General features: G+C 40.4%; 8 protein-coding genes across 9 annotated transcripts; 5 read left to right on the forward strand and 3 right to left on the reverse strand.

Moving 5' to 3' along the window:
* The first annotated feature begins 461 nt into the window (after positions 1-461).
* LOC117574458 (uncharacterized) lies at positions 462-1461 on the forward strand. 2 transcript variants are annotated; one of them, XM_052007472.1, is made up of 2 exons: positions 462-773; positions 1339-1461. In XM_052007472.1, the coding sequence occupies exons 1-2, from the start codon at positions 474-476 to the stop codon at positions 1459-1461; spliced, it is 423 nt and encodes a 140-aa protein (XP_051863432.1). In that variant the 5' UTR covers positions 462-473. The 2 variants fall into 2 exon arrangements, with proteins under 2 accessions (XP_051863432.1, XP_034114187.2); XM_034258296.2 differs by lacking the exon at positions 1339-1461 and adding an exon at positions 826-1270.
* Positions 1388-4716, forward strand: LOC117573812 (SCY1-like protein 2). Its single transcript, XM_034257229.2, has 6 exons — positions 1388-1615; positions 1692-2291; positions 2345-3220; positions 3279-3498; positions 3559-3750; positions 3811-4716. Exons 1-6 carry the CDS (start codon positions 1489-1491, stop codon positions 4331-4333), a joined length of 2538 nt encoding a protein of 845 aa, XP_034113120.1. The 5' UTR covers positions 1388-1488; the 3' UTR covers positions 4334-4716.
* Positions 4717-4760: 44 nt separating this feature from the next.
* Positions 4761-6172, reverse strand: LOC117573815 (beta-1,4-galactosyltransferase 1). Its single transcript, XM_034257232.2, has one exon. It carries the CDS (start codon positions 6030-6032, stop codon positions 5061-5063), a length of 972 nt encoding a protein of 323 aa, XP_034113123.1. The 5' UTR covers positions 6033-6172; the 3' UTR covers positions 4761-5060.
* A 562-nt stretch (positions 6173-6734) lies between these two features.
* On the forward strand, positions 6735-7449 carry LOC117573816 (uncharacterized). The gene is made up of 2 exons (XM_034257233.2): positions 6735-6904; positions 6965-7449. The coding sequence occupies exons 1-2, from the start codon at positions 6814-6816 to the stop codon at positions 7372-7374; spliced, it is 501 nt and encodes a 166-aa protein (XP_034113124.1). The 5' UTR covers positions 6735-6813; the 3' UTR covers positions 7375-7449.
* Positions 7450-7638: 189 nt separating this feature from the next.
* Positions 7639-10084, forward strand: LOC117573813 (probable cleavage and polyadenylation specificity factor subunit 2). Its single transcript, XM_034257231.2, has 2 exons — positions 7639-7893; positions 7945-10084. The coding sequence occupies exons 1-2, from the start codon at positions 7745-7747 to the stop codon at positions 10058-10060; spliced, it is 2265 nt and encodes a 754-aa protein (XP_034113122.1). The 5' UTR covers positions 7639-7744; the 3' UTR covers positions 10061-10084.
* Positions 10085-10749: 665 nt separating this feature from the next.
* LOC117575787 (pre-mRNA-splicing factor Slu7) lies at positions 10750-12901 on the reverse strand. The gene is made up of 4 exons (XM_034260161.2): positions 12165-12901; positions 11873-12101; positions 11633-11816; positions 10750-11577 (listed from the first exon to the last, which is right to left on the reverse strand). Exons 1-4 carry the CDS (start codon positions 12763-12765, stop codon positions 10852-10854), a joined length of 1740 nt encoding a protein of 579 aa, XP_034116052.1. The 5' UTR covers positions 12766-12901; the 3' UTR covers positions 10750-10851.
* Positions 12902-13193: 292 nt separating this feature from the next.
* LOC117575791 (histone H2A.v) lies at positions 13194-15468 on the forward strand. Its single transcript, XM_034260167.2, has 4 exons — positions 13194-13393; positions 13776-13853; positions 14110-14223; positions 14843-15468. Exons 1-4 carry the CDS (start codon positions 13391-13393, stop codon positions 15071-15073), a joined length of 426 nt encoding a protein of 141 aa, XP_034116058.1. The 5' UTR covers positions 13194-13390; the 3' UTR covers positions 15074-15468.
* Positions 15469-15535: 67 nt separating this feature from the next.
* Positions 15536-20444, reverse strand: LOC117575790 (SPARC). Its single transcript, XM_034260166.2, has 3 exons — positions 20347-20444; positions 17401-17588; positions 15536-16440 (listed from the first exon to the last, which is right to left on the reverse strand). The coding sequence occupies exons 2-3, from the start codon at positions 17563-17565 to the stop codon at positions 15688-15690; spliced, it is 918 nt and encodes a 305-aa protein (XP_034116057.1). The 5' UTR covers positions 17566-17588; positions 20347-20444; the 3' UTR covers positions 15536-15687.
* Positions 20445-21348: the final 904 nt, after the last annotated feature.

Below are 21348 nucleotides of genomic sequence, written 5' to 3' on the forward strand. Positions count from 1 at the left end.
AATATCGTGGAAATTTTATAATAAACTTCAATTCGTGACAAATGTTTACTTTACATTTGTGGAGGATTATTAAATTGCACAACGATGAATGACATGTAAAGGCGTTTTTATCACTAATAATTAATATGTCACCACATTAATAATTAAGGCAAATACAACTACTTAAGCATGAAAGGTATAAAATCATTTAAAATGCATTAAATGGAGATTTGCAAAATTAATTGCTTATCATTAGAAGTAATAATTCAAATCAATTTTTTTTCAATTTGCAAAATTTAAAATGAAAATTTAATATATTGTTATTCGCAATTTAAACTTTTCTTGGAATACAACGCAATGACAAGCTACGCCTCAGTTTTGTTTTTTTTGCTGTCTCTTCTGTTGGTTATAAGCTTTACCGTAAGGATAAAAACAAGTATTCAATATATTGGTTTAGTATTTTGTATGTTTTGCAGAATGGAGTTGTCTTTAAAATGACGAATGCTGTTTGCAAGTCACACAACAAGTCTTGGGTGATTATCGAAACTTGTCGACTGCACGCAATTCAACGCAATAAAACTATTCTCAATGTAATGGTCAACTTTTTGCATCCTACGAATTCTGTATCGATGCGAGTTCAAATCTTGAAGAAGGCCAATGGTTATAAGCCTTGGATTTTCGACGTTACGTTCGATGCCTGCAAGTTTATTAAAGACAAGTCCAACAAAGCCGTTAAGGTCATATTCGATCTCTTTAAAGACTTTTCATCTCTCAACCATACTTGTCCTTATGTGGTAAGTAAAAGATAACTTTAGCGACACATCTCCCAACTTATCTTATTTGTAGGGTACAAATGGTATACTTGGTTTTTACCCGAAAGCGGATAGACTAAGTGTTCCGATGCCCACTGGAGACTATCTTTTATTAATGTTCTGGAAGTTTTACAATAAACTTCAGTTCGAAACAAATGTTTACTTCACATTTGTTGAGGACTTTTGAAGCGAGCAAGGCCTAAATGAAGTATCAAACTATAAACGTACTTGAACTATTTGAACTAAATTAACAACTGCGTATACTTCCTATTTAAATAAAGCGGGTAAATGAAATAAAAACGATACCAAGAACTCGATAAAACGCAACTTCGATATGCTGGCAATGAAAGAACATATCGAACGGGCAGTGCGAACTAGTTCGGAACTTAGAGCTACACCCAAATAGGTATCGATTTGGAATTTTTTGTTGAAACGAAAGCCAAAATGGTTCTAAGCCACACAAAAAAAATCTATTAATCTATTACCTTACTATATACCTTCTTAGAATTTTTTTTAATAATTGTCCATCGACATCGATATTTTAAAGAACTTGCAAAAACATCGATACATCGATTCTGATGGCATCGATGTTTCTCCACCTCTACTATTGATTACTAAAACAAAAAGAATTTGGCAAAAACACTGGGGCGATTGCTGCAAGGCTGCTTAACATATTACTAGCTTACTAGCAATCATCATGGATGTGATTAACAAATTCTACTCGTCAGCCGTGCAGACAGTGTCGCAGCTTTCTGGCGTGCTGCCAGGAAATAATGTGACACGAGAATACGAAGTACTGGAACAGGTTTGCACAGCAGGTGTGGGTGAGTAAAACAAGTTGTATAAACAATTTAATGCGCTGGCATATTGCAACTGCAATACAATATAATCCTTCTGCAGGTCTGATGTGGAAGGTCTACAATGGCCACAAGAAGAGCACCAAGCAAGAGGTATCTGTGTTTGTGTTTGAGAAAAAAGTGCTGGAGCGCTGGTCCAAAGATGATCGCGAAACGATGCTCGAAACCCTGCGACGCGGTGTCCAGCAACTGACCAAGATACGTCATCCACATGTGCTCACGGTGCAGCATCCGCTTGAGGAGAGTCGCGACTCCTTGGCCTTTGCCACCGAGCCTGTGTTCGCCTCCCTGGCCAATGTTGTGGGCGATGCTGTGAGATCGGACAAGAAGCTCTACGATGTGGAGATACGTCATGGTCTGCTGCAGCTCTTCGATGGCCTGCAGTTTCTGCACAACGATGCCAAGATCGTGCATCGCAATATCAGCGCTGAAACTATTGTGATTAACAAGAATCGCAGCTGGAAACTGTTTGGGTTCGACTTTTGCATAGCCAACCAGCCCTCAACGAATGGCACGCCTCATTGGCCTTGCCGAGAGCACAGCACCTCGCTGCATGTGCTCGCCCAGCCAAGCTTGGAGTACACCGCTCCAGAACTGGCGCTAAACAGTGTCAACACGCCAGACAGTGATCTCTTCTCATTGGGTAAGCACATGAAATACTTCTCAATGCCTAGCTAAAGATTTTCGTGCTTCCAGGTGTGCTCATCTTTACCATTTACTCCGGCAAGCCTCTGAAAATGTTTGGCAGTGATTATAGCGGCTTTCGACGCTACGCCAACGAATTGAATCAACGAAAGTATCCACCCATGAACACCATACCTAGCGAGCTCACCGAGAGTCTTAAGGCTTTGCTGCATCCCAGCGCCAGCTTGCGACCCAAACTGCATGAGCTCAAACAGATCGCTTACTTCCAGGATGTGGGCGTCAAGACTCTAAGTTATCTGGACTCGCTATATCAATGGGACAATTTGCAGAAATCGAAATTCTACAAGGGTTTACCGCAGATCATTCCCACGCTGCCGCATCGTGTTAATCTCCACTCCATATTGCCGTATTTGATCAAGGAGTTTGTCAATTCGCCCATGATTCCATTTGTGCTGCCCAATGTGCTGTTGATTGCAGAGATGAGCAGCCAGCGTGAATACTGTGATCACATTCTACCGCATCTGAAGCCCATTTTCAAGCTCACGGATCCCATACAGATTCTCTTGATATTTATGCAAAAAATGGACTTGCTACTGAAACTAACGCCAGCTGAAGAAGTGAAGCAGAGTGTGTTGCCATTGTTGTATCGTTCATTGGAGTGCGACATGCCACAGATTCAGGAGCTGTGCCTGGGCGTGTTGCCCACATTCTCCACGCTCATCGATTACAATGCCATGAAGAATGCGGTGATTCCACGCATCAAGAAGCTGTGTCTCAACAGCAACAATGTGTCGGTTAAAGTGAACTGTTTGATCTCGATTGGCAAGCTGCTAGAGAACCTGGACAAGTGGCTAGTGCTCGACGAGATTCTGCCCTTTCTGCAGCACATACAAAGTCGTGAGCCGGCGATTGTTATGGCCATCATAGGTGAGTTTTGATATATTACATTTCATGGAAAGAAATCTTAACTTATAATATATTTCAGGCATTTACAAGATTGCCATGACAAACACGAAGCTGGGCATCACCAAGGATGTGATGGCGCACAAATGCATTCCATTCCTGGTGCCACTGAGTGTTGAGAATGGTCTGACCATTGCTCAATTCAACACAATTATAGCGTTGATCAAAGAGATGCTGGGCCGTGTGGAGCAAGAACAGCGTGAGAAGCTGCAGCAATTGTCCACCATACAACGAGACAACAAGTAAGACAACAATACAAATATAAAACTATATATATTCACTATGTAATGTATCATCCACAGACCCAAAGATGCTTCCGAAATCTTGGCCAATGAGCTGGAGAACAATGCAAGCTATGGCGGCGGCGGCAGCAATGGCAACAAGAGCGACGACGACATGTTCTCTGGCTTCAGCGTGGGACAACCATCGCCAACTGCTGCTCCAAAGCCAATTGCCACAACACTGGCGCCTGTCAAGACAAAGGAACAACTCAAGTACATAATCAACAAATAGCTGCAAGGCTTGGCAACTAAGCAAGTTTTTCTTATTTGCAGAATATCGCACAATGCAGCTAATGATATGGCATCGAAGCCAGACATGTTCTCCTCGCTGATGCAAAGCAACCTCAGTGGCTTGTCCATTAACCAAGGCACAACAGCAGCAGCAGCGAGTGCAGTTCCAGCCATAGCCGCTCCTCCTCACTGGCATAGCGCAAATCCGCTGGTAATGAATCATCAATTGGCCTCCCCACAGGCAGCTAGCAGCAACAACAATTTCTCCTCGCTGGACGACTTGGATCCCTTCGGATCTGCAGCCTCCAATGCAGCCAATCCGGCTGCCAAACCGAACAATGCTAACGGTGCCAACATGTACACGCTGCAGCAGCCGACAGTCAACTACATCTATCCAACGGGCTACAATGCAGTCAACAACAGCATGAACAGTATGCAGCAGAGCAGGCCAATGAATTTGGGTGCCACGCCCACACCGACGGCCACGTTGATGCCGCAAACGACGACGGACAGCAAGAATCTGAATACGCTGTCGCAGCAGGACATACTTAATTTCTTGAACTAGAGACAAAAAACATTCCCCAGACCCGGTCAAATAGCCAATGTTTTTAACCAACTATTCCGTAATATATTTAAATTATTGTGTATGTGTATGGTTTATGTGAGTGAATGTCCTGAGTGTGTGTCTGTGTTAGTTAGCAAAAGTTTTGCTCGTTCGTTGCAACGTTCAACAAATATCAACAATTTTGTAATGCGAGAGTGTGCGTGTATTTTAATGTAATTTATTGTTAGCAAATAGGCCAAACAGTCAACCAACCTACTATTATTATTACTATTATACACATATATATATCTTTATACATATACATATATATATATATTATAACTAATGTATGTGCAATTTGCTCCTTAGTGTATTACAAGTACACACAAACTAGTTAAAACAAATATATAAACTACAATACCTATATAATCGAAAACATTTAAAGCCATTTGTTGTTATACATCGTTTATTCAATTATAATTCATTATCATCTGCTATTACAATTAAGCATAATCAAAAAAAACCTACAACAAATTTAAAATATGCATTATGCTATAACAGTGCTGTTTGTATTTTATCGTTTTTTTCTTTTGGTTGACATTCATTTCATTCTATATGTTTACGAGATATATATTTCTTTAAGTATTAAGTTGTCACTAAAAGCTAATTAACAAATTGTTCCAGTGTCGCAAAGCTGAAGGCAAGTTGTATCTTTGAGTGTGTGTGTGTGTGTCTTGTACTCCTTTTCCTAAGTCTCCACCAGAATGTGCGTAAAGAGGCTGTGCATCCTGCGCTCGACTTCCTTGTAGACAAGTGAGTTGAGACCATCGGAGTGCATGCGCAGCGAAGCAGCTCGCAGCAGTGCCAAGCGATTCTCATTGGGAGTCTCCTGTTTGTGCTTCAGCATTGTGTATTCACTGTACGCCGGATCGAAGCGACAAATATCCACGCCAAGCACTTTCAGGCGCTCATACAGATCATCATCCTCGCCGCCCCAGCCGTGATATAAATTGGACATGCCATTAACCATGTTGTACTGTGACATACTCATGGCCACGACGCCACCAAAGAGCGTTCGATATGGCAAATGGAAGCGCCAACTGTCGAGTGCGGAGCTCATGTGGCGCGGCAGCTTGGAGCACGCATAGATCTGGCCGGAATTCAGTGGCATCAAGTCCACATCATGCAGTATTAAGCAAGGATAGTCATAGCTAGCTGCCACCTTAGCGCCAATGTTGAAGAGCATGGCTCTGTTGAAGGGCTTTCGATCGCTTTGCTCCACCACAAAGATTCGATAATGGATGAACTGCATTCGCAGATAGTTGTGCATGTAGCTGAGAAACGCCGCTAGCTGCTCCTGTCGATCCCGATACGGCACTATGATGGCTGTGCTGAAGCGTGGGCGGCAATCCTCCGGTTGATATTCGCCACCCAATCGGATTTCCTCGCCACGATGAATCTTCTCGCGATGGAAGGCATCGTAGACAAAGCGGCTGTCGGCAATCACCTCCTTGTAGCTGCAGTCGGGTGCCAGTTGCGAGGCGGAGATGTTGGGTGTGGTCGCCGCCAGCAGCGACTCCTCGAAGTGCTCCTGGGGAATGTAGTCATAGCGTAGTGCAAATCGTTGAGGTAGCGAAATGTAGACTATAAGCGTTATGGCAGCGCTGAAAACAAGCAGGTCGAATATGTGAAAGTTATGTTGGCACAGCCTAATTAACATTATTCACGATTTAAATATGTAATTAAAGCAATTGAAACGCGATGCCTCATTGCTATTGACAATTAAGTAAATATTATATGTGGAAATTCTTTTGCACAGCCAACCCAACAAGCACGGTTTGGTTCGCGTTCTTATCGAGCGAACTGCTGTGTTGTCCGATATCCAGCTATCGATATTATGCAAATGTGGTTGCTGCCATATCGATAAGCAGCTTCAAAACTCATTTACATTATCTTTAGTAAACATTGTGTTGTACAATTGTCAATACAATAATAATATATTCAGACACGTACAATAACTTACATTGTTAATTAAAAAAAGGAAGAACTGCTTTTGCTTCAAAGTCCCAGAGCATACTAAGCAATATTTGGCTATTGATTATTTTATTTTCTATTATAAATACACGAATATACAATGCGATAAGATACCACAAAAGTCATTATAAGCTGATTGATTGATAAGACTGGGGAAAAGTTTTTGCACACAACAATGTTAATTGCCCCAACACTTGTATACTAATTGACTGCAACAATCTTAAACTAAACATACATACATATGTACATGGAATTCTTGTATGCAAATCAAATATGTACATATATAACCATAAATACTATTAGCACTGCATCATATGTAAAGTAGCAAATATACATATGTATGTGACAAGATAATACACACACAATTATCGATAAGATAGAACGCTTAGCTCAGATCGCGACAGTCACTCGTTGGACGTTAAACTGTTTGCACCTATGCCACTGATATTTGTATTTGATCAAGCGAAATGTGCAAGGCATTCATTTATATTGCTTACATAGCCCTATGCAGTGGTTATATATTTGGATTAAACGCCCAGGAAGATGACAATTTAAACTGTTAGTTAAAGTAGAGCATCGGATGTAATCGTAATTAAACTACTTTGTATCTCTTCACAGTCAAAAACTGCACCGTTCTCATGGAGTGCCCGGATAACGCCATTTGCACCAGAGTAAACGCCCATTTGCAATGTGTCTGCTGGCAAGGATATCATCAGAATCCCGAATGGCGACCAGGTGGCTTCGATACCACAGAAGCGGACTATTGTGCGAAGGGAGCGGCGAATAAAACAGTTGTTTACAATCGCCCGCCTGCCAGGAAGGCAGATCTAGCTGTTGCTATTGTCTTAGTATTATTTGGTGTCATTGTAGTCACCGTGATAGTTTATTGCCTGGTTGTTATGCGACCTATAAAACGCACCCAAGCAGTTTATCATCGTATTCAAGTGCGGCGCAAAAACCACCGCCGACTGGAAGAATTTGACGATATTGACATGACTTTTCGCAATGGTATCGCTGATCTATCATAACAGGCAAATACTTAAGAAGAGCTCCAAGACTGTAAACTACCAAAAATATATTATTTACATACAAAGATTTAGATCTTTTGAATTAGCAACTTGTTAGTAGCGGGAACAATTTAGCTGATCGATTAGTGCAATATGAATAGTTGAGCAATCGATACATCGCTCATTATTAAATTTTCAATCGATTAGCTGGAAGCGATGCGTGATTCGGCCATTACTCGATTAATCGTATTCGTTACACCTCTATGAATATCGCGTACTTCGATTCATCGTGGATTACCGGCTGATGCTCGCAGCTCATTTCATTTGTTTATTAACAAAATAAGCAAATGTATTGGACTTTTCCTGCAATTTCTCTCAAAATACCTTCAAAATGACATCTATTATTAAGCTGCACACCATCTCGGGTGCAATGGACGAGTCGCCGCCCTGCTACATTCTACAAATCGACGACGTGCGAATATTGTTGGATTGCGGCTGGGACGAGAAATTCGATCCGAACTTTATCAAAGAATTGAAAAGGTAAGTGCTGCCATGACAATAAAGCAAATGCATTAACGTGCTCTTTGGCAGACAAGTGCACACTCTTGATGCCGTTCTACTCTCCCATCCGGATGCCTATCATCTGGGCGCTTTGCCGTATCTCGTGGGTAAGCTGGGACTCAATTGTCCCATCTATGCCACGATACCGGTGTTCAAGATGGGACAAATGTTCATGTACGATCTATACATGTCACACTTTAACATGTACGAGTTTGACTTGTTTTCGCTGGATGATGTGGACACCGCGTTCGAGAAGATTACACAGCTCAAGTACAATCAAACGGTTTCACTCAAGGGCAAAGGATACGGCATCTCTATAACTCCACTAAATGCTGGTCACATGATTGGCGGCACTATCTGGAAGATAGTTAAGGTCGGCGAGGAGGATATTGTCTATGCCATTGACTTCAATCACAAGAAGGAGCGACATCTCAGCTGCTGTGAACTGGATCGACTACAGCGTCCATCGCTTCTCATCACCGATGCCTACAACGCACAATATCAGCAGGCGCGTCGTCGAGCACGCGACGAGAAACTAATGACCAACATTCTGCAGACGGTGCGCAACAATGGCAACGTACTTATTGCGGTGGATACGGCGGGTCGTGTCCTGGAGCTGGCACATATGCTGGACCAGCTGTGGAAGAACAAGGAGTCAGGACTGATGGCTTACTCCTTAGCGCTGCTGAACAATGTCAGCTACAATGTGATTGAGTTTGCCAAGTCGCAGATTGAGTGGATGAGCGACAAACTGACCAAAGCCTTTGAAGGCGCACGCAACAATCCCTTCCAGTTTAAGCACATTAGTCTCTGTCACACTCTTGCGGACATCTACAAACTGCCAGCGGGACCAAAGGTGGTCTTAGCCAGCACGCCTGACCTGGAGAGCGGCTTCACCAGGGACCTCTTCATTCAGTGGGCTGGCAATCCCAACAATAGCATTATATTCACCACAAGAACTGGGCCGGGTTCGCTGGCCATGGAGTTGGTAGAGAACTACACGCCTGGCAGACAATTGGAATTGGATGTACGGCGACGCGTTGAGCTGGAGGGCAATGAGCTGGACGAATATCTGCGCACGCAGGGCGAGAAACTTAATCCACTCATAGTCAAGCCCGAGGTGGAGGAGGAAAGCAGTTCAGAATCCGAGGATGACATTGAGATGAGTGTCATCACGGGCAAACATGACATTGTAGTGCGTGCCGAGGGTCGCCATCATTCTGGCTTCTTCAAGTCGAATAAAAGGCATCATGTAATGTTTCCCTATCACGAGGAGAAGATCAAATACGATGACTATGGCGAGGTGATCAATCTGGATGACTATCGCATTGTGGACGCTGGCTACGATTATGCGAATGCCGACGAGCAGAACAAGGAGAATGTCAAGAAGGAGGAACCACATGTGGAGCAGCAAACGAATGGCAACGTGGACAACGATGTGCAGCTGCTGGAGAAGCCCACCAAGCTGATAAGTCAACGCAAAACCATCGAGGTCAATGCACAAATTCAACGCATCGATTTCGAGGGACGTTCCGATGGCGAATCGATGCTCAAGATTCTATCACAGCTGCGCCCGCGTCGCGTTATCGTGGTGCATGGCACCGCCGAAGGCACTCAAGTGGTTGCCAAGCACTGTGAGCAGAATGTGGGTGCTCGTGTCTTTGCGCCCCAAAAGGGCGAGATCATCGATGTGACCACCGAAATTCACATTTACCAAGTGCGCCTGACCGAAGGCCTCGTCTCGCAGCTGCAGTTCCAGAAGGGCAAAGATGCCGAGGTGGCCTGGATCGATGGTCGCCTTGGCATGCGTCTCCAAGCCATCGATGCGCCCAATCAATCTGAGGTCACCGTTGAACAGGATGTTGCTGTACAAGAGGGCAAAACTCTGACACTGGAGACACTCGAGGTGGACGAGATTCCAGTGCACAACTCGGTACTGATCAATGAACTCAAGTTGTCCGACTTTAAGCAGGTTCTCATGCGCAACAACATCAACTCGGAGTTCTCCGGCGGCGTTCTCTGGTGCTGCAATGGCACGTTGGCGCTGCGACGAGTTGATGCCGGCAAGGTGGCCATGGAGGGCTGCATCTCCGAGGATTACTACAAGATTCGCGAACTACTTTACGAGCAATATGCAATTGTTTAAGAAATACACAAATTACAAACCAATTTAAATGGTCTTTTTATTTAAAATGCTTGAAATGTCAAAAGCTGCAACGGTCGAATCTCAAATTAAATTTACAAATACAGCTGCTTTCTGCTCATTTCTGTTTGCCTGGTATTTTAGCAAGAAATCCATATGAAATTCGAGCTCCGCAAGCCGCACATATTCATACAAACCTTACATGCATGCACACACACATCCATACGTCGCACATACACACACACACGCACACACATACAGACAACATTCACCCACCCACCCACTCGACTGGCAGCCGCTGCAACGGCCGAAAAGACCCCTAGTTGCCAGTTGAACTACCAGGCGAACAGAAATTTCAGCACGCTGCAAAATTGCATTAAAGCAGAATTCGTTTTGAGTGAAGTTCTCTTTCGAGTGAGTGAGTTTCTCGATTTGAGTGTTTTTGGCTTGCAGTGCACGTGAAATTTATATTGCATACTTTTAGGCATTTGTAATTTCTGCTCGATTTGACAAATTAAATTGCCACTTTTTGGACTTTTTGAATAAATCTAAAATCTGCCTAGCAATTTTAAAGAAATATCGCATATGGTATCGGTTTCTAGATATATGTATATATATTTTCCACTATATAAATCTATGTACAATAATATAAGTACTATATGATTTATTACAAATATATTAGTGAAATAATTAAATGAATTAAGCAAAGCAATTCATATAAAATTAAATAAACCGAATTATAAACTTATTCAATGCTATGTAACTCTGATATTGAGCTACATTATAGGATTAGACTAAAGAAATTGCAGCATAGGATCTTCGGTGCGCGTTCGTTTCTTTTTCCACTCCTCGATCTCATCCTCGGTGGGCGCTTTGACATCATACATGCTGTTGTACGGTCGCTTCCTGTCGTCCAACTCCTCAGACACGGGCTTAGAGGAGCGACTTGATTTCGCCACCTCTCTTTCCTTTTCTTTAGCCTCTTTGTGCTTCTTTTTGTTCTTGCGCTGCTCCTTGGCCTTCTTTTTCTTCTCACGCTTCTTTGACTTTTTCTTGGACTTTTTGCTCTCCTGCACGACTTCCTCTTCTTCCTCTGAAGATTCTGAACTGGGTGCTGAGTCGACTTCTGATTCAACTGCTGCCTTCTCCGTCTGCTGCTCTTCCGCTTGCACTCTTGCCAATGCATCAGGATTGGCGACAGCTGCAGGTGGATTCATTGTACCTTCTGAGTAGCCTTCGGGTTCCTGCATGCCCACGCAGTAGGAGTTCTTAATGAAGCTCTTGCAACACTTGTAGCCCCAGCGACCAGCATTCCAGTAGCTACCCCAAATAGTCGTATGGTTATTGATGTACACATCCTCTTCGTAGATGCTGCGTGCCTTGGGTTTCTCAATGCCCTTGATGACTTTACCGCTGCGCGAATACTCCACATACTCCTCGGTCTGGGCGAGCAGCAGTGACTTCGAAGGCACCTGCAGATGCTCCTCGCCGCCATACTTTTCCACAATGTCTGTCTTGGTCTGCAAAATGAAGATGATTAAATATATTGTCAAAGAAATAAACTATTCTACTTACGCTTGACTTGAACTGTTCCTTCTTCTGCTCATACTCCTTCTGCAGCAGCTCCAGCTTTGTCGGTTCGGCCAAAAGATGCACATCGACGCCTTTGCCGTGTGCCTCCCAGGCAAACAATTGTGCGGTTGCCTGTGCTGTGGTGTCTCCAGAAAAGCGCACAAAGTTCTCGCCAGCAAATTCCGCTCTAGAAATTGAATTACAAATGTTAATAGTGTATTTAATTGAAGCCTTTGCACTTACTCTTCAGCTGGAACTGCAGGATTGGGATTGTCCCTCATAGAGCGTGTCTTGGGATCATAGTATGCTGAGTTAGGATCCAAGTTTCGTAGATATTTCGCTGTATCCTCGCGAATGCGCAAGTTTCGCACCGTAATACGCTGTTTGGAGTCCACTTTGGTACCAGGCATGTCAACCTCATCTACATACTTATCCTCGTTGCCTTCCTCATCAGAAATCTCCGCATCGGGATCTGCAAATTTAGCACATTAAATATAAATATTTTGGTTGCCTTTTTCAATAACGTTTCACTTACCATTCTTGAGTTTCTCCGCCTTTAGCTGTCGCTTGGCCTCCTCCACTTTTTCATATTCCTCAATAATCTCTCGATGATTCGCCGGATCGTAGGAACTCCAGCGATCGCGTTTCTCGTCGTAGTTTATAGAAGCATCCGACACAATGTGCTCGTCGTGCACCACAATGGACTCCGCGTACTTGGCCTGCACTTTGCGTGGGCGCTCCAAGCAATCCTTGCGCTTGTGTGTCATGGCGCCACAATTCTCGCAGGCTCCTTTGCGAAACTTGGTCACCAGCCGCGTGGTGTCCAAGCCCTTGGGCGCTCTATTGTCCAGCTGGCCGCGTTCATCCTCGTGCTGTGGACGCTGATGCTTCAGTGTGGGTCCCTGGGAGCCGTAGTACCAGGGTGCATTCGATATGTATTGGGGAATGTGCGGATTGATGTCGCGACCCTCCTCGTCAACAGCGGCAGGCGCAGTTCCTGCCTTTCGTGCCTCTTCCAACTCCTTGGCTTTGCGCCAGTCCTCACGTGACTTCTTTTTGGGCTCTTCCTCGGCATCTTGGTCATCCTTGTTATGTATGATTTGCGAAACAGGCGTGCGTATGGCGCCCGAACTCATTGTAATGCTGTTTTCGGCACTTTGTTAACAATAAATTAATCAATCTGCTTGTTTTGGCTGCTAGGGATACAGAATAGAAGGAAATTGCTGCTATCGATAATTTCCGATAACCAAAATAGTCAGATGGCCTAAAACGTTCACAGGTGAATGGATCTGACCATGCAGTATATACTTTTTGGTATGCAAAATACATAACATTTATTTTATGTTAAACTCTGAGTTCTGTGTCATATAACCATTTCAAAAAATTCTTAAAGAAATGTAACATATTGTGCATAGTTAAATCACAGAGATAATCATTAAATTTATAAGAAAAAGACCGAATAAAAGTACTGTTCAAATGCTGGCGCCTATACATACTGTGAAACTGGTATATTTTACTTCGTAAAATAGTACATTTTGCACATACAGCTAACGGTCACGCAGCTCTGACGGCGTCTCATTATTCGTGTAAAAATTATACTACAGTGCAGACGCGTTTTTTAATATCCCAAAAGGGCCACCAAGTTTCGATTTAGTTATTACAATCATTCCACGCACATAAAACACAAAAAACAACGACCGTGCCTTGTGCATTTTTCTACACGCAATTATCTACTAAGGAAAAAATCGATTAAATATCAAAATGGTAATTACAACAAAAAAAGAAAAAGTGTTGTTCGCGACTGCGGCGCAACGCAAGCTGCTTTGACTGACATACTGTATGTTGATTGTATGTAGTTTTATTGCGCGTGCCTCGCTCGCATTGGTTGCGACCTAAAATATTAATGCCTGTGTCGTCCATGCATGGACGACGTAGCGCCGTGAACACTCTGATTTTTCAAATAAGGAAAAATCTAAAGTAGCAGCGGCAAAAATTGTTCAGGCTTAACCTCAAAGCTCTGTGCAGTGTCCAAAGTGAATTTTGCCGCCACCATTTTGTCGATTCATTTCGTCGTTTTTAGAGTGTGTGTGATGTTTTGTTGTGTTTAGTAATTCTAATTGTCAATTTTTACTCATTCTCTGTGCAGGCTGGTGGCAAAGCAGGCAAAGATTCTGGTAAAGCCAAGGCGAAGGCAGTTTCACGTTCGGCGCGCGCGGGTCTTCAGGTGAGTTATTTGTTGTTGTCTGTACCAAATACATTTTTGGCGCCTTTTTTACCCAGCACACACACACATACAGTACACATTGTAAACAGGGTGTGTTTGTGTGTGAGAAGAGAGCGAGTTGGGAAATAAATTTTGCCCGCTCATTGTGTGTGTGTGTGTTGGTATTGGTGTTGATGTTAAGTTGGGGGTAGCAAAACATAAACAAGACATGATGAAATTTTTATCTAATGCGATTTTTATTTTGATTCATGTGCAGTTTCCCGTTGGCCGTATCCATCGCCATCTAAAAAGCCGCACCACGTCGCATGGACGTGTTGGTGCCACCGCTGCCGTTTACTCTGCAGCCATCTTGGAATACTTGACTGCCGAGGTAAGCAATAGAAGCAAATCTCTTTTCCCGCCACATTTAACGTTATGCGCCGCGTAACGGCTTATTGTTTACAAGCCGTTCCAGCAGCCTATTGGAAAGCCATTACATTTCCAATTGGAAGCCGTCAGTTACAATTTCAATTTCTTGCGTTGTTTTAACTTTTTGAGTTATTTTATTTCGAATTAAATAAAAGATTCTATTAGAATATTCAACAAAATATAATTTTAAATATTACTAAACTTAAAATTAAGGATTATTTTTCTTGATTCCAGTCATAATTGTAGTATACAATCTCTATATTAATTTATTATTTGAATTTTCATAACATTTTCAAGCTTAACGATTAGCTGATGTTAATTTTTTTTTTAATATAAAAGAACAATAGTCTACAAATTTTAAAAATATATCAGTTAATAATAATAATAATAATTAAGATTAGTTTTCATGGTTGCCTTATCAAAATAGTCGATTTGAATTTGATTGGCTTTAAGAAAGTATTTGTTATATAGTTTACATAAACTATATCGATCTTTATTGAAAAACATCATCTTTACCTTATTGACTTCCTTAGTCACATCAAAGTATGGTTACTCACACAATATTTTCTTTATTATTACAGGTGTTGGAGTTGGCAGGCAACGCATCGAAAGATCTGAAAGTGAAACGTATCACGCCGCGTCATTTGCAGCTCGCCATTCGTGGAGACGAGGAACTGGACAGTTTGATCAAGGCAACCATTGCTGGAGGCGGTGTCATTCCGCACATACACAAGTCGCTTATTGGCAAGAAAGAGGAGTCCGTGCAGGATCCCCAGCGAAAGGGCAACGTCATTCTGTCGCAGGCTTATTAAACTAATTTCCACCTTCTCTTCTACTTTTCTAATCATTTCGGAATTACAGTTTTTCATCTATGTTTAAAAATATATATTTCAACAAAACCAACCACGACGCCTTGTAAGCTTACAATTACAAGAATACTTCAGTAAATATAAAAAGAAAACCAAAAGGGCCGACTTCGATGGCTTTTCCCTCTCCTCTCTCCCCTCCCTCCTAGCTGTCGACTAGCAGACAAACACTCAACTCAACACTCACTCACACACAACCACAACAACATACACAATTGTAAACTTAATTGTCTCGTAAAATGCAATGTTAAAAGAAGAAAACAAAAAAACCAACAAACAAACAAAACAAAAGAGAATAAGCCTAAAAAATGAAAGCGAAACTTAATTTAGAGCAAAGTAAATTACACAAATACATTTAATAAAAAAAAAATCTTTAAATAAAAAGAAAAGAACACAAAACGAAAAGAAAACGAATGCCCCAAATTGTTATTGGACAATTTATTAGACAAAATTGTTGAAATAAACGTTTGTGCGCAAAAAATAGTAAAATTACACGACAATATGCATAAGTATTATTGAAAACATTCAAGGCAGAAGATCATCTCCGATCCGATTCGATCTTAACCCAAAAGATGCGGCACAGCCTTCTGGACATCGTCGCAACGTTCATAAAGATCATCGGCATCGAGTTCCAAGCAAGCGCCCCACTCGATCAATGTGATGCGATGATCGTTGTTCGAGTCACAAGACTTCAGGAAGGGGGCAATGCAATGCTCCAGGCTGACGAGGGGAGCACGGATGGGAAACAGTTCGTGAGTGGACACTGAGCGATCGGTGTCGCCATCCAGATCACACCACTTCCAGACGGCAGCATTGGACCAACGACGTGTGTTGTTTGTCTCCGCCTCCAGCTCCATTTGCATGTAGTGATCGGTCAGCTCATCACGCTCTGCAAGATCACGCATCACGTTGAACAGCCAATCACGCATGCGACGGGGGAAGTCCTTGAGATCCTCGCCATCGCAGACACGCGACTCGTGGCAGGTGCCATAGTAATCGATGTGCAAATGCGCATTCTCTGGGTTGAGGCAACCAGGTGCCTTGATGTCGCACCAGCAACGCTGCTGATAGACGGCACAATCGGAGGGCCAGGTCTCGTTCTTGTTGGTGCAAACGAGACGACGCTCGTCCTGCTCCTCGGGGCACTCGGGAATGCAGATGCACTCGGGTTTGTCCTTGTTCATCTGGCAGATGCGACCAGCTCCGCAGTGCATCGTCTCGCAGGGATCGATCTCGACCACCGGGTTCAAGATGTTGTGCTGCACATCAGCCAGCTTCTGGGCCAGCTCGTTCTCGCGCTCCAGATCTTGGTTCTAAGCGATTGAATAGTTAGGATAATACAATAATTTTGTTTATATTTTGTAGGAAAATCATTTACGATAAAATCATCATAAACTTTGATTACGATCTTAAAAGCTTTCCTCAACGATAACAATTTATTTCATGTAATTTAATAATATTTAGAGAATTTTCATTTTAAGATCTGTAATTCTTTTTCATTTAATGTTTTAAATGTTCTAAGCCGTAGAATGTTAAAGAATAGCTAGGAGATAATGATAATTTTGTTCATTTTTTGTAGAAAAACGAAATAGGCTTCAATCATTTCAACTTTGATTACGATCTTCAAAGCTCTTTTTAACGAGAATGCATTATTTTCTGTTATTTAATAATATTAAAAGCCTTTTCATTTTTAGATTTTTATTTCTTTTTGATTTAATGTTTTGAGTGGAATTTTTAGGAAATATTGATATTTTTGATCATTTTCCAGAACAAATTGAATTTGCCTAATATCATTTTCTTTAGGATTTCGATCTTAAAAGCTTCCCTCATCGAAAATTATATAAAGCCTATTCTCTTTTAAATTTGTATTTGTTTTTCATTTAATATCCTTATTTATTATAGAAATTAGAAAAATTTAGGTAATCATTATAGTTGGTTTGATTTTTAATTTTAAATGATCCAAATTTTAGGAAACTACTAAGAAGTAAACATTATCTTTCAAGTTTGGGGAACTACTAAGAATTAAACATTATTGTTCAGGAAAAATCCAAATTCAAACATTGCAATATCAAATTTTGGGAAACTATTAAAAATTAAACTTATCTTTGAAGTTTTGGGAACTATTAAGAATTAAAAATTATCGTTGAGGAAATATCCAAACAAATTTTAGGAAACTACTAAGCATTAAACATTATCGCTGAGGAAGATGTTAAAATTCTAAAAATAATCCACTACCATGTTAGTTTTTTCATTCCCTGATGATATTTACATACCTTAGCCTTCTGTTCGAGCAGCTGCAGGAATGCCTCGTCATTGTCGTCGAACTCCTCAATGTTTTCTAGATCAATGTCCGACAGGATATCCAAATCCTCCTCAGCACGCACTTGCGATGCTATCGCCAGCAGCCCCAAACAGAGCAGCAGCCAAATGGAACGCATCTTGCTTTGTATTTAACTCACAACTGAAACAGAGTCAAGATTTGTATTCAGTCTAAAATTCCACATTTGCTAATCTCCAAATATGTATTTTGGGGGTCAACTGGGGCAGCGATTAAGAGCGGCCTTCATTTCATTTGCGCGCTCAATTTTCAAATTTCTTGGCAAGCTTCTTCGCTTTTACGGGACGGAACTGTACAAGGATTAACGGCTCTCTCAGGCTGTAACTGTAAAGCAACCCCCTTTACAGGGTGGTACACCACATATGCAAGAGTGTGTGAGTGCAGTGTGTTATCGAGTTCAAAAGGTCACTTCACAGGAAGTGGCGAAATGCGAAGTAAACAATGCTCACTTATTGTTAGCATAGGCAAAGCAGAAGCTGCCGCAGTGAAGATTGGGATGAACCAAATGCTACATTAGATAGCAACGTACTGAGAGATCTTAAGATCGTAAAAACACACCCCAAAGAAATGGGTTTTTGACTTTGAGGCTAAATATGTACAGTCTTAGTTGCTTAAAGCGAATGCTTGCTTGTATCTATAGGAATTTCTTTTGGCAAGAGTTTTGAAAACATACATATATTGGAAAATATGTATAAATATAAAAATGCTAAACATGTACAGTCATAGTTGACTAAAGCGAATGCTTACTGTACAGATTTGAATTCATTTTTGTAAACTCTTGCTAGTTCTCAAAACGTCTATTGGAAAATATGAAGTAATATCGTTTTACTGACATCATCTAAAGTTATATGAACATATGTATATGGAGTTACAGAAATAATAAGAATTTTCTCAAGGAGTATAATGAAAAACATAAGTAAAGGACCAATTTTAAATGCATTCTTAATATTTTCTACTTAAATGGAAATTTTTCAAACACTAACCAAATTTCCTTAATGCTTAATCGGGGATTTTCGAATTGTATGATATTCATTTATAACTAAGGGTTATTGAACTTTCTAATTCGCCAATTATATTGCATTTAATGAAAAAATTTAAAGCAATTGGATTACTAACTCATATTTCATTTCAAATTTCCGTTCTAAAGAAATTTCCTTGACTTTTGCTCGGGAATTTTCGAATTGTATGAAAACCAATTGACATTTCATTACTCTCTCTCTCTCAAAATAACTAAGGGTCAATAACCTTTCTAATTAGAAAATTTCATTAAATTTTAAGGAAACATTTTAAGCAATTGAATTGCTAATTCATATTTCATTTAAAATTTCCGTTCTAAAGAAATATTTGCGTTGATTTTGGTCCACACCAAGCAGAGATTTCTATCTTTTTTCAGTTTGAGGCATGTCGAACACATGTTCTCTAGTTTACGAGTAAATAATATGAAATTTGGTTTGTGAATCAAAGACAGAGAGAATATGAAAGATGACTGAAGTCAGAACTATATATATAAGTATATAAATTATACACATGTGTTACATATTTAGGTGAACACACATTTATGTCGGACTGATTAAGCTTGACCTTAATGCTGGGGTAAAAACTAAAAATATGGGCTAATATTCAGCCTCATTTTAATCAGCACAAGTTGTCACCAATAGTATATAGAATCTATATACTACATACGTGCTCATAGTTCATTGCACAACGAACTCGAACTAAATGTGTAGCTATCGCCAAAGCATGGATCGCTCGCTCGGTCAGTCTAGAGCTTATCTGTCGCCTGAGTTTCCGTTTTGGGGACTCTTCGCAAGACGACGATGTCGAGGTTTGCTTAATCGCCACATTTTATGTACTCTCAAATCTGAAACTGGCACATCAGTTCCTATACCACATTATATATACATATATAAAAGTATGAATTCAGTTCGCTGAGTACATTGCAACAAGTTCCTGGAATATTTCTCTGTTGCAGTTGATGCTGTATGTTTATGGAAGAATTCTCTCATCTCACTCGCTCTTGCAGTTTAATTATATCGAGCTGCCGACAAAGAATGACGTGATGCATCGCATATAGCCTTAGATACAGATACATATACATATGTTATGTTTGCATTGGCGAGAGCAAGCCTACATTTTCATTGTAATCGAAAACTACACAGCGCCAAAAAGTCTAGCCAAAAAGATATATTGAATCAAAGTGTTTGGGAGCTATGAAAACAGATAATTATGTTCAGAATTTAAACAGAAATCTTCAGGAATTTTAAAATCAAATGTGTTCTATTTGTTTTTAAAAGGTTCCAACGACTTTCAAGTTCGGAAACTTTGAAAACAGATTGTTAAGTTCAGCATTTAAGCAGAAATCTTCAGGAAATTTAAAACTGATGTGGGTTTTATTCATTTTTAAAAACTTCCGACAACTTTAAAGTTCGAGAACTTTGAAAACAGATTGTTAAATTCCGAATTTAAACAGAAATTTTCAAGAATTTTAATTTTTAATAACTTCCGTCTACTTTCATGCGATACTATTTCTAGCTGAACTTTTCTAAAGTGTAACATTTAATTCACGGAACTGCACTTTGTTGATGATGATGATGACACTTCTGGTTCTCCTATCCATAACCTTGTCAAACAATATGACACTCTTGTTGTCAGTTTGCAATCAAAGAATTTGAAATGTTCACAAATTGTGCAAATTAATTGGCGATACCAACTGGAGAATTGAGTTCAATTAACTTTCATTTCGCGGATTATTGAACTTGAATATCAAATATCAGAATATATATTTTGTCGAATACGCAAATATTTCACTCTCTCGTATTTCCTTCAGCATTTGTTATAGAGCGGAACAGGTAGTCCATAAATTGTTCATTAAAATACTTACAAAATAATGTTTCTTTTGTATTCCTGAATTACGATCCAATCGCGACGACAGCCGACGAAAGACTATTCTTTAACCACAGTGTTCGCTAGCGATTATAGTTGGGGGGTCGATTCGGATTGAGATCGGAATCCAACTTGTTGGCTCCCAACATGTTCGTTGCAATAGCAACAACATCAATAATAATACACAGATTTTCTTGCTCAAATACGATTTGATTTTATTGCATCCATTTATATCAATCAAATACAGGCATGAGGTAGGTGGAAATAAACTTACCTAAACATCGAGAATAGGTTTTAGAGAGGACTCTGTGATTTGGGCTGAGTATTCGTCCCGAGGTGCTCAAGGATTTGAATGTTGGAAACGAAAAACAGTAATAGAATTAGATGGATATTTGTAAGACTAATATTATTATAATTGATAGCGTTACTTAAGCATTGGGTAAATTTGTTGGGATAAGCCAAGAGAAGTGGAAAACTGAATTACTTACCTTTCTATACATACGAGAAGTTAAAACTATGGAAAAGTATAATTTGCTTGCGGTTGAATCTAGATCTGGGATATGCATACGATACGATTAACTAAACTGTTTTAACTAACTGTTAAGTTAAGTAGTAGTAGTAGTAGTAGTAGACTTACTTAAATAGTCAGCTATTTTATTGGACAGCTCAAATAAATATTGATACATAGTGTGGGTTTTAATTTATTTATTTATTTAAAAATAAATATATATATATTCATATGTTTTTTTGTTTGTATTTTTTTGCTTCATAAATTTATATTATATAGTTGAATCATTATCATTATTATTAGTGCTAAATTAAGCTGCGAAAATAGGGACTACGCTCTCTTAGTTACCCCATACATAATTAATAGATCGAAATCGGTTAAATACATATGCATATTGTGTAATTTACGTTGTAGAACTCATTTTCAAAAAAGCCTTTGGCGTGCGCTACAAAACTTAAGTAGTAGATCAATAATATCGAGAGATTAAGACGA

This window comes from Drosophila albomicans, chromosome 2R (genome assembly GCF_009650485.2).
Source record: "Drosophila albomicans strain 15112-1751.03 chromosome 2R, ASM965048v2, whole genome shotgun sequence".
Classification (NCBI taxonomy): Eukaryota; Metazoa; Arthropoda; class Insecta; order Diptera; family Drosophilidae; genus Drosophila; species Drosophila albomicans.

Bases quoted from the DNA above. Each gene is read 5' to 3' on its own strand.
- LOC117575787 (XM_034260161.2), bottom strand. From the start codon at position 12,765: ATGAGTTCGGGCGCCATACGCACGCCTGTTTCGCAAATCATACATAAC. The intron at 12,102-12,164 runs GTAAGTGAAACG...CTAAATTTGCAG, and splicing joins GGCGGAGAAACTCAAGAATG to ATCCCGATGCGGAGATTTCT. The intron at 11,578-11,632 runs GTAAGTAGAATA...TTCATTTTGCAG, and splicing joins AGGAACAGTTCAAGTCAAGC to ACCAAGACAGACATTGTGGA.
- LOC117573812 (XM_034257229.2), top strand. From the start codon at position 1,489: ATGGATGTGATTAACAAATTCTACTCGTCAGCCGTGCAGACAGTGTCG. The intron at 2,292-2,344 runs GTAAGCACATGA...TCGTGCTTCCAG, and splicing joins CAGTGATCTCTTCTCATTGG to GTGTGCTCATCTTTACCATT. The intron at 3,751-3,810 runs GTACATAATCAA...TCTTATTTGCAG, and splicing joins AAGACAAAGGAACAACTCAA to AATATCGCACAATGCAGCTA.
- LOC117575791 (XM_034260167.2), top strand. The intron at 13,854-14,109 runs GTGAGTTATTTG...ATTCATGTGCAG, and splicing joins CGGCGCGCGCGGGTCTTCAG to TTTCCCGTTGGCCGTATCCA. The intron at 14,224-14,842 runs GTAAGCAATAGA...TTATTATTACAG, and splicing joins TGGAATACTTGACTGCCGAG to GTGTTGGAGTTGGCAGGCAA.
- LOC117574458 (XM_034258296.2), top strand. From the start codon at position 474: ATGACGAATGCTGTTTGCAAGTCACACAACAAGTCTTGGGTGATTATC. The intron at 774-825 runs GTAAGTAAAAGA...TCTTATTTGTAG, and splicing joins ACCATACTTGTCCTTATGTG to GGTACAAATGGTATACTTGG.
- LOC117573816 (XM_034257233.2), top strand. From the start codon at position 6,814: ATGTGCAAGGCATTCATTTATATTGCTTACATAGCCCTATGCAGTGGT. The intron at 6,905-6,964 runs GTTAGTTAAAGT...ATCTCTTCACAG, and splicing joins GGAAGATGACAATTTAAACT to TCAAAAACTGCACCGTTCTC.
- LOC117573813 (XM_034257231.2), top strand. From the start codon at position 7,745: ATGACATCTATTATTAAGCTGCACACCATCTCGGGTGCAATGGACGAG. The intron at 7,894-7,944 runs GTAAGTGCTGCC...GCTCTTTGGCAG, and splicing joins TTTATCAAAGAATTGAAAAG to ACAAGTGCACACTCTTGATG.
- LOC117573815 (XM_034257232.2), bottom strand. From the start codon at position 6,032: ATGTTAATTAGGCTGTGCCAACATAACTTTCACATATTCGACCTGCTT.
- LOC117575790 (XM_034260166.2), bottom strand. From the start codon at position 17,565: ATGCGTTCCATTTGGCTGCTGCTCTGTTTGGGGCTGCTGGCGATAGCA. The intron at 16,441-17,400 runs GTATGTAAATAT...TCAATCGCTTAG, and splicing joins TGCTCGAACAGAAGGCTAAG to AACCAAGATCTGGAGCGCGA.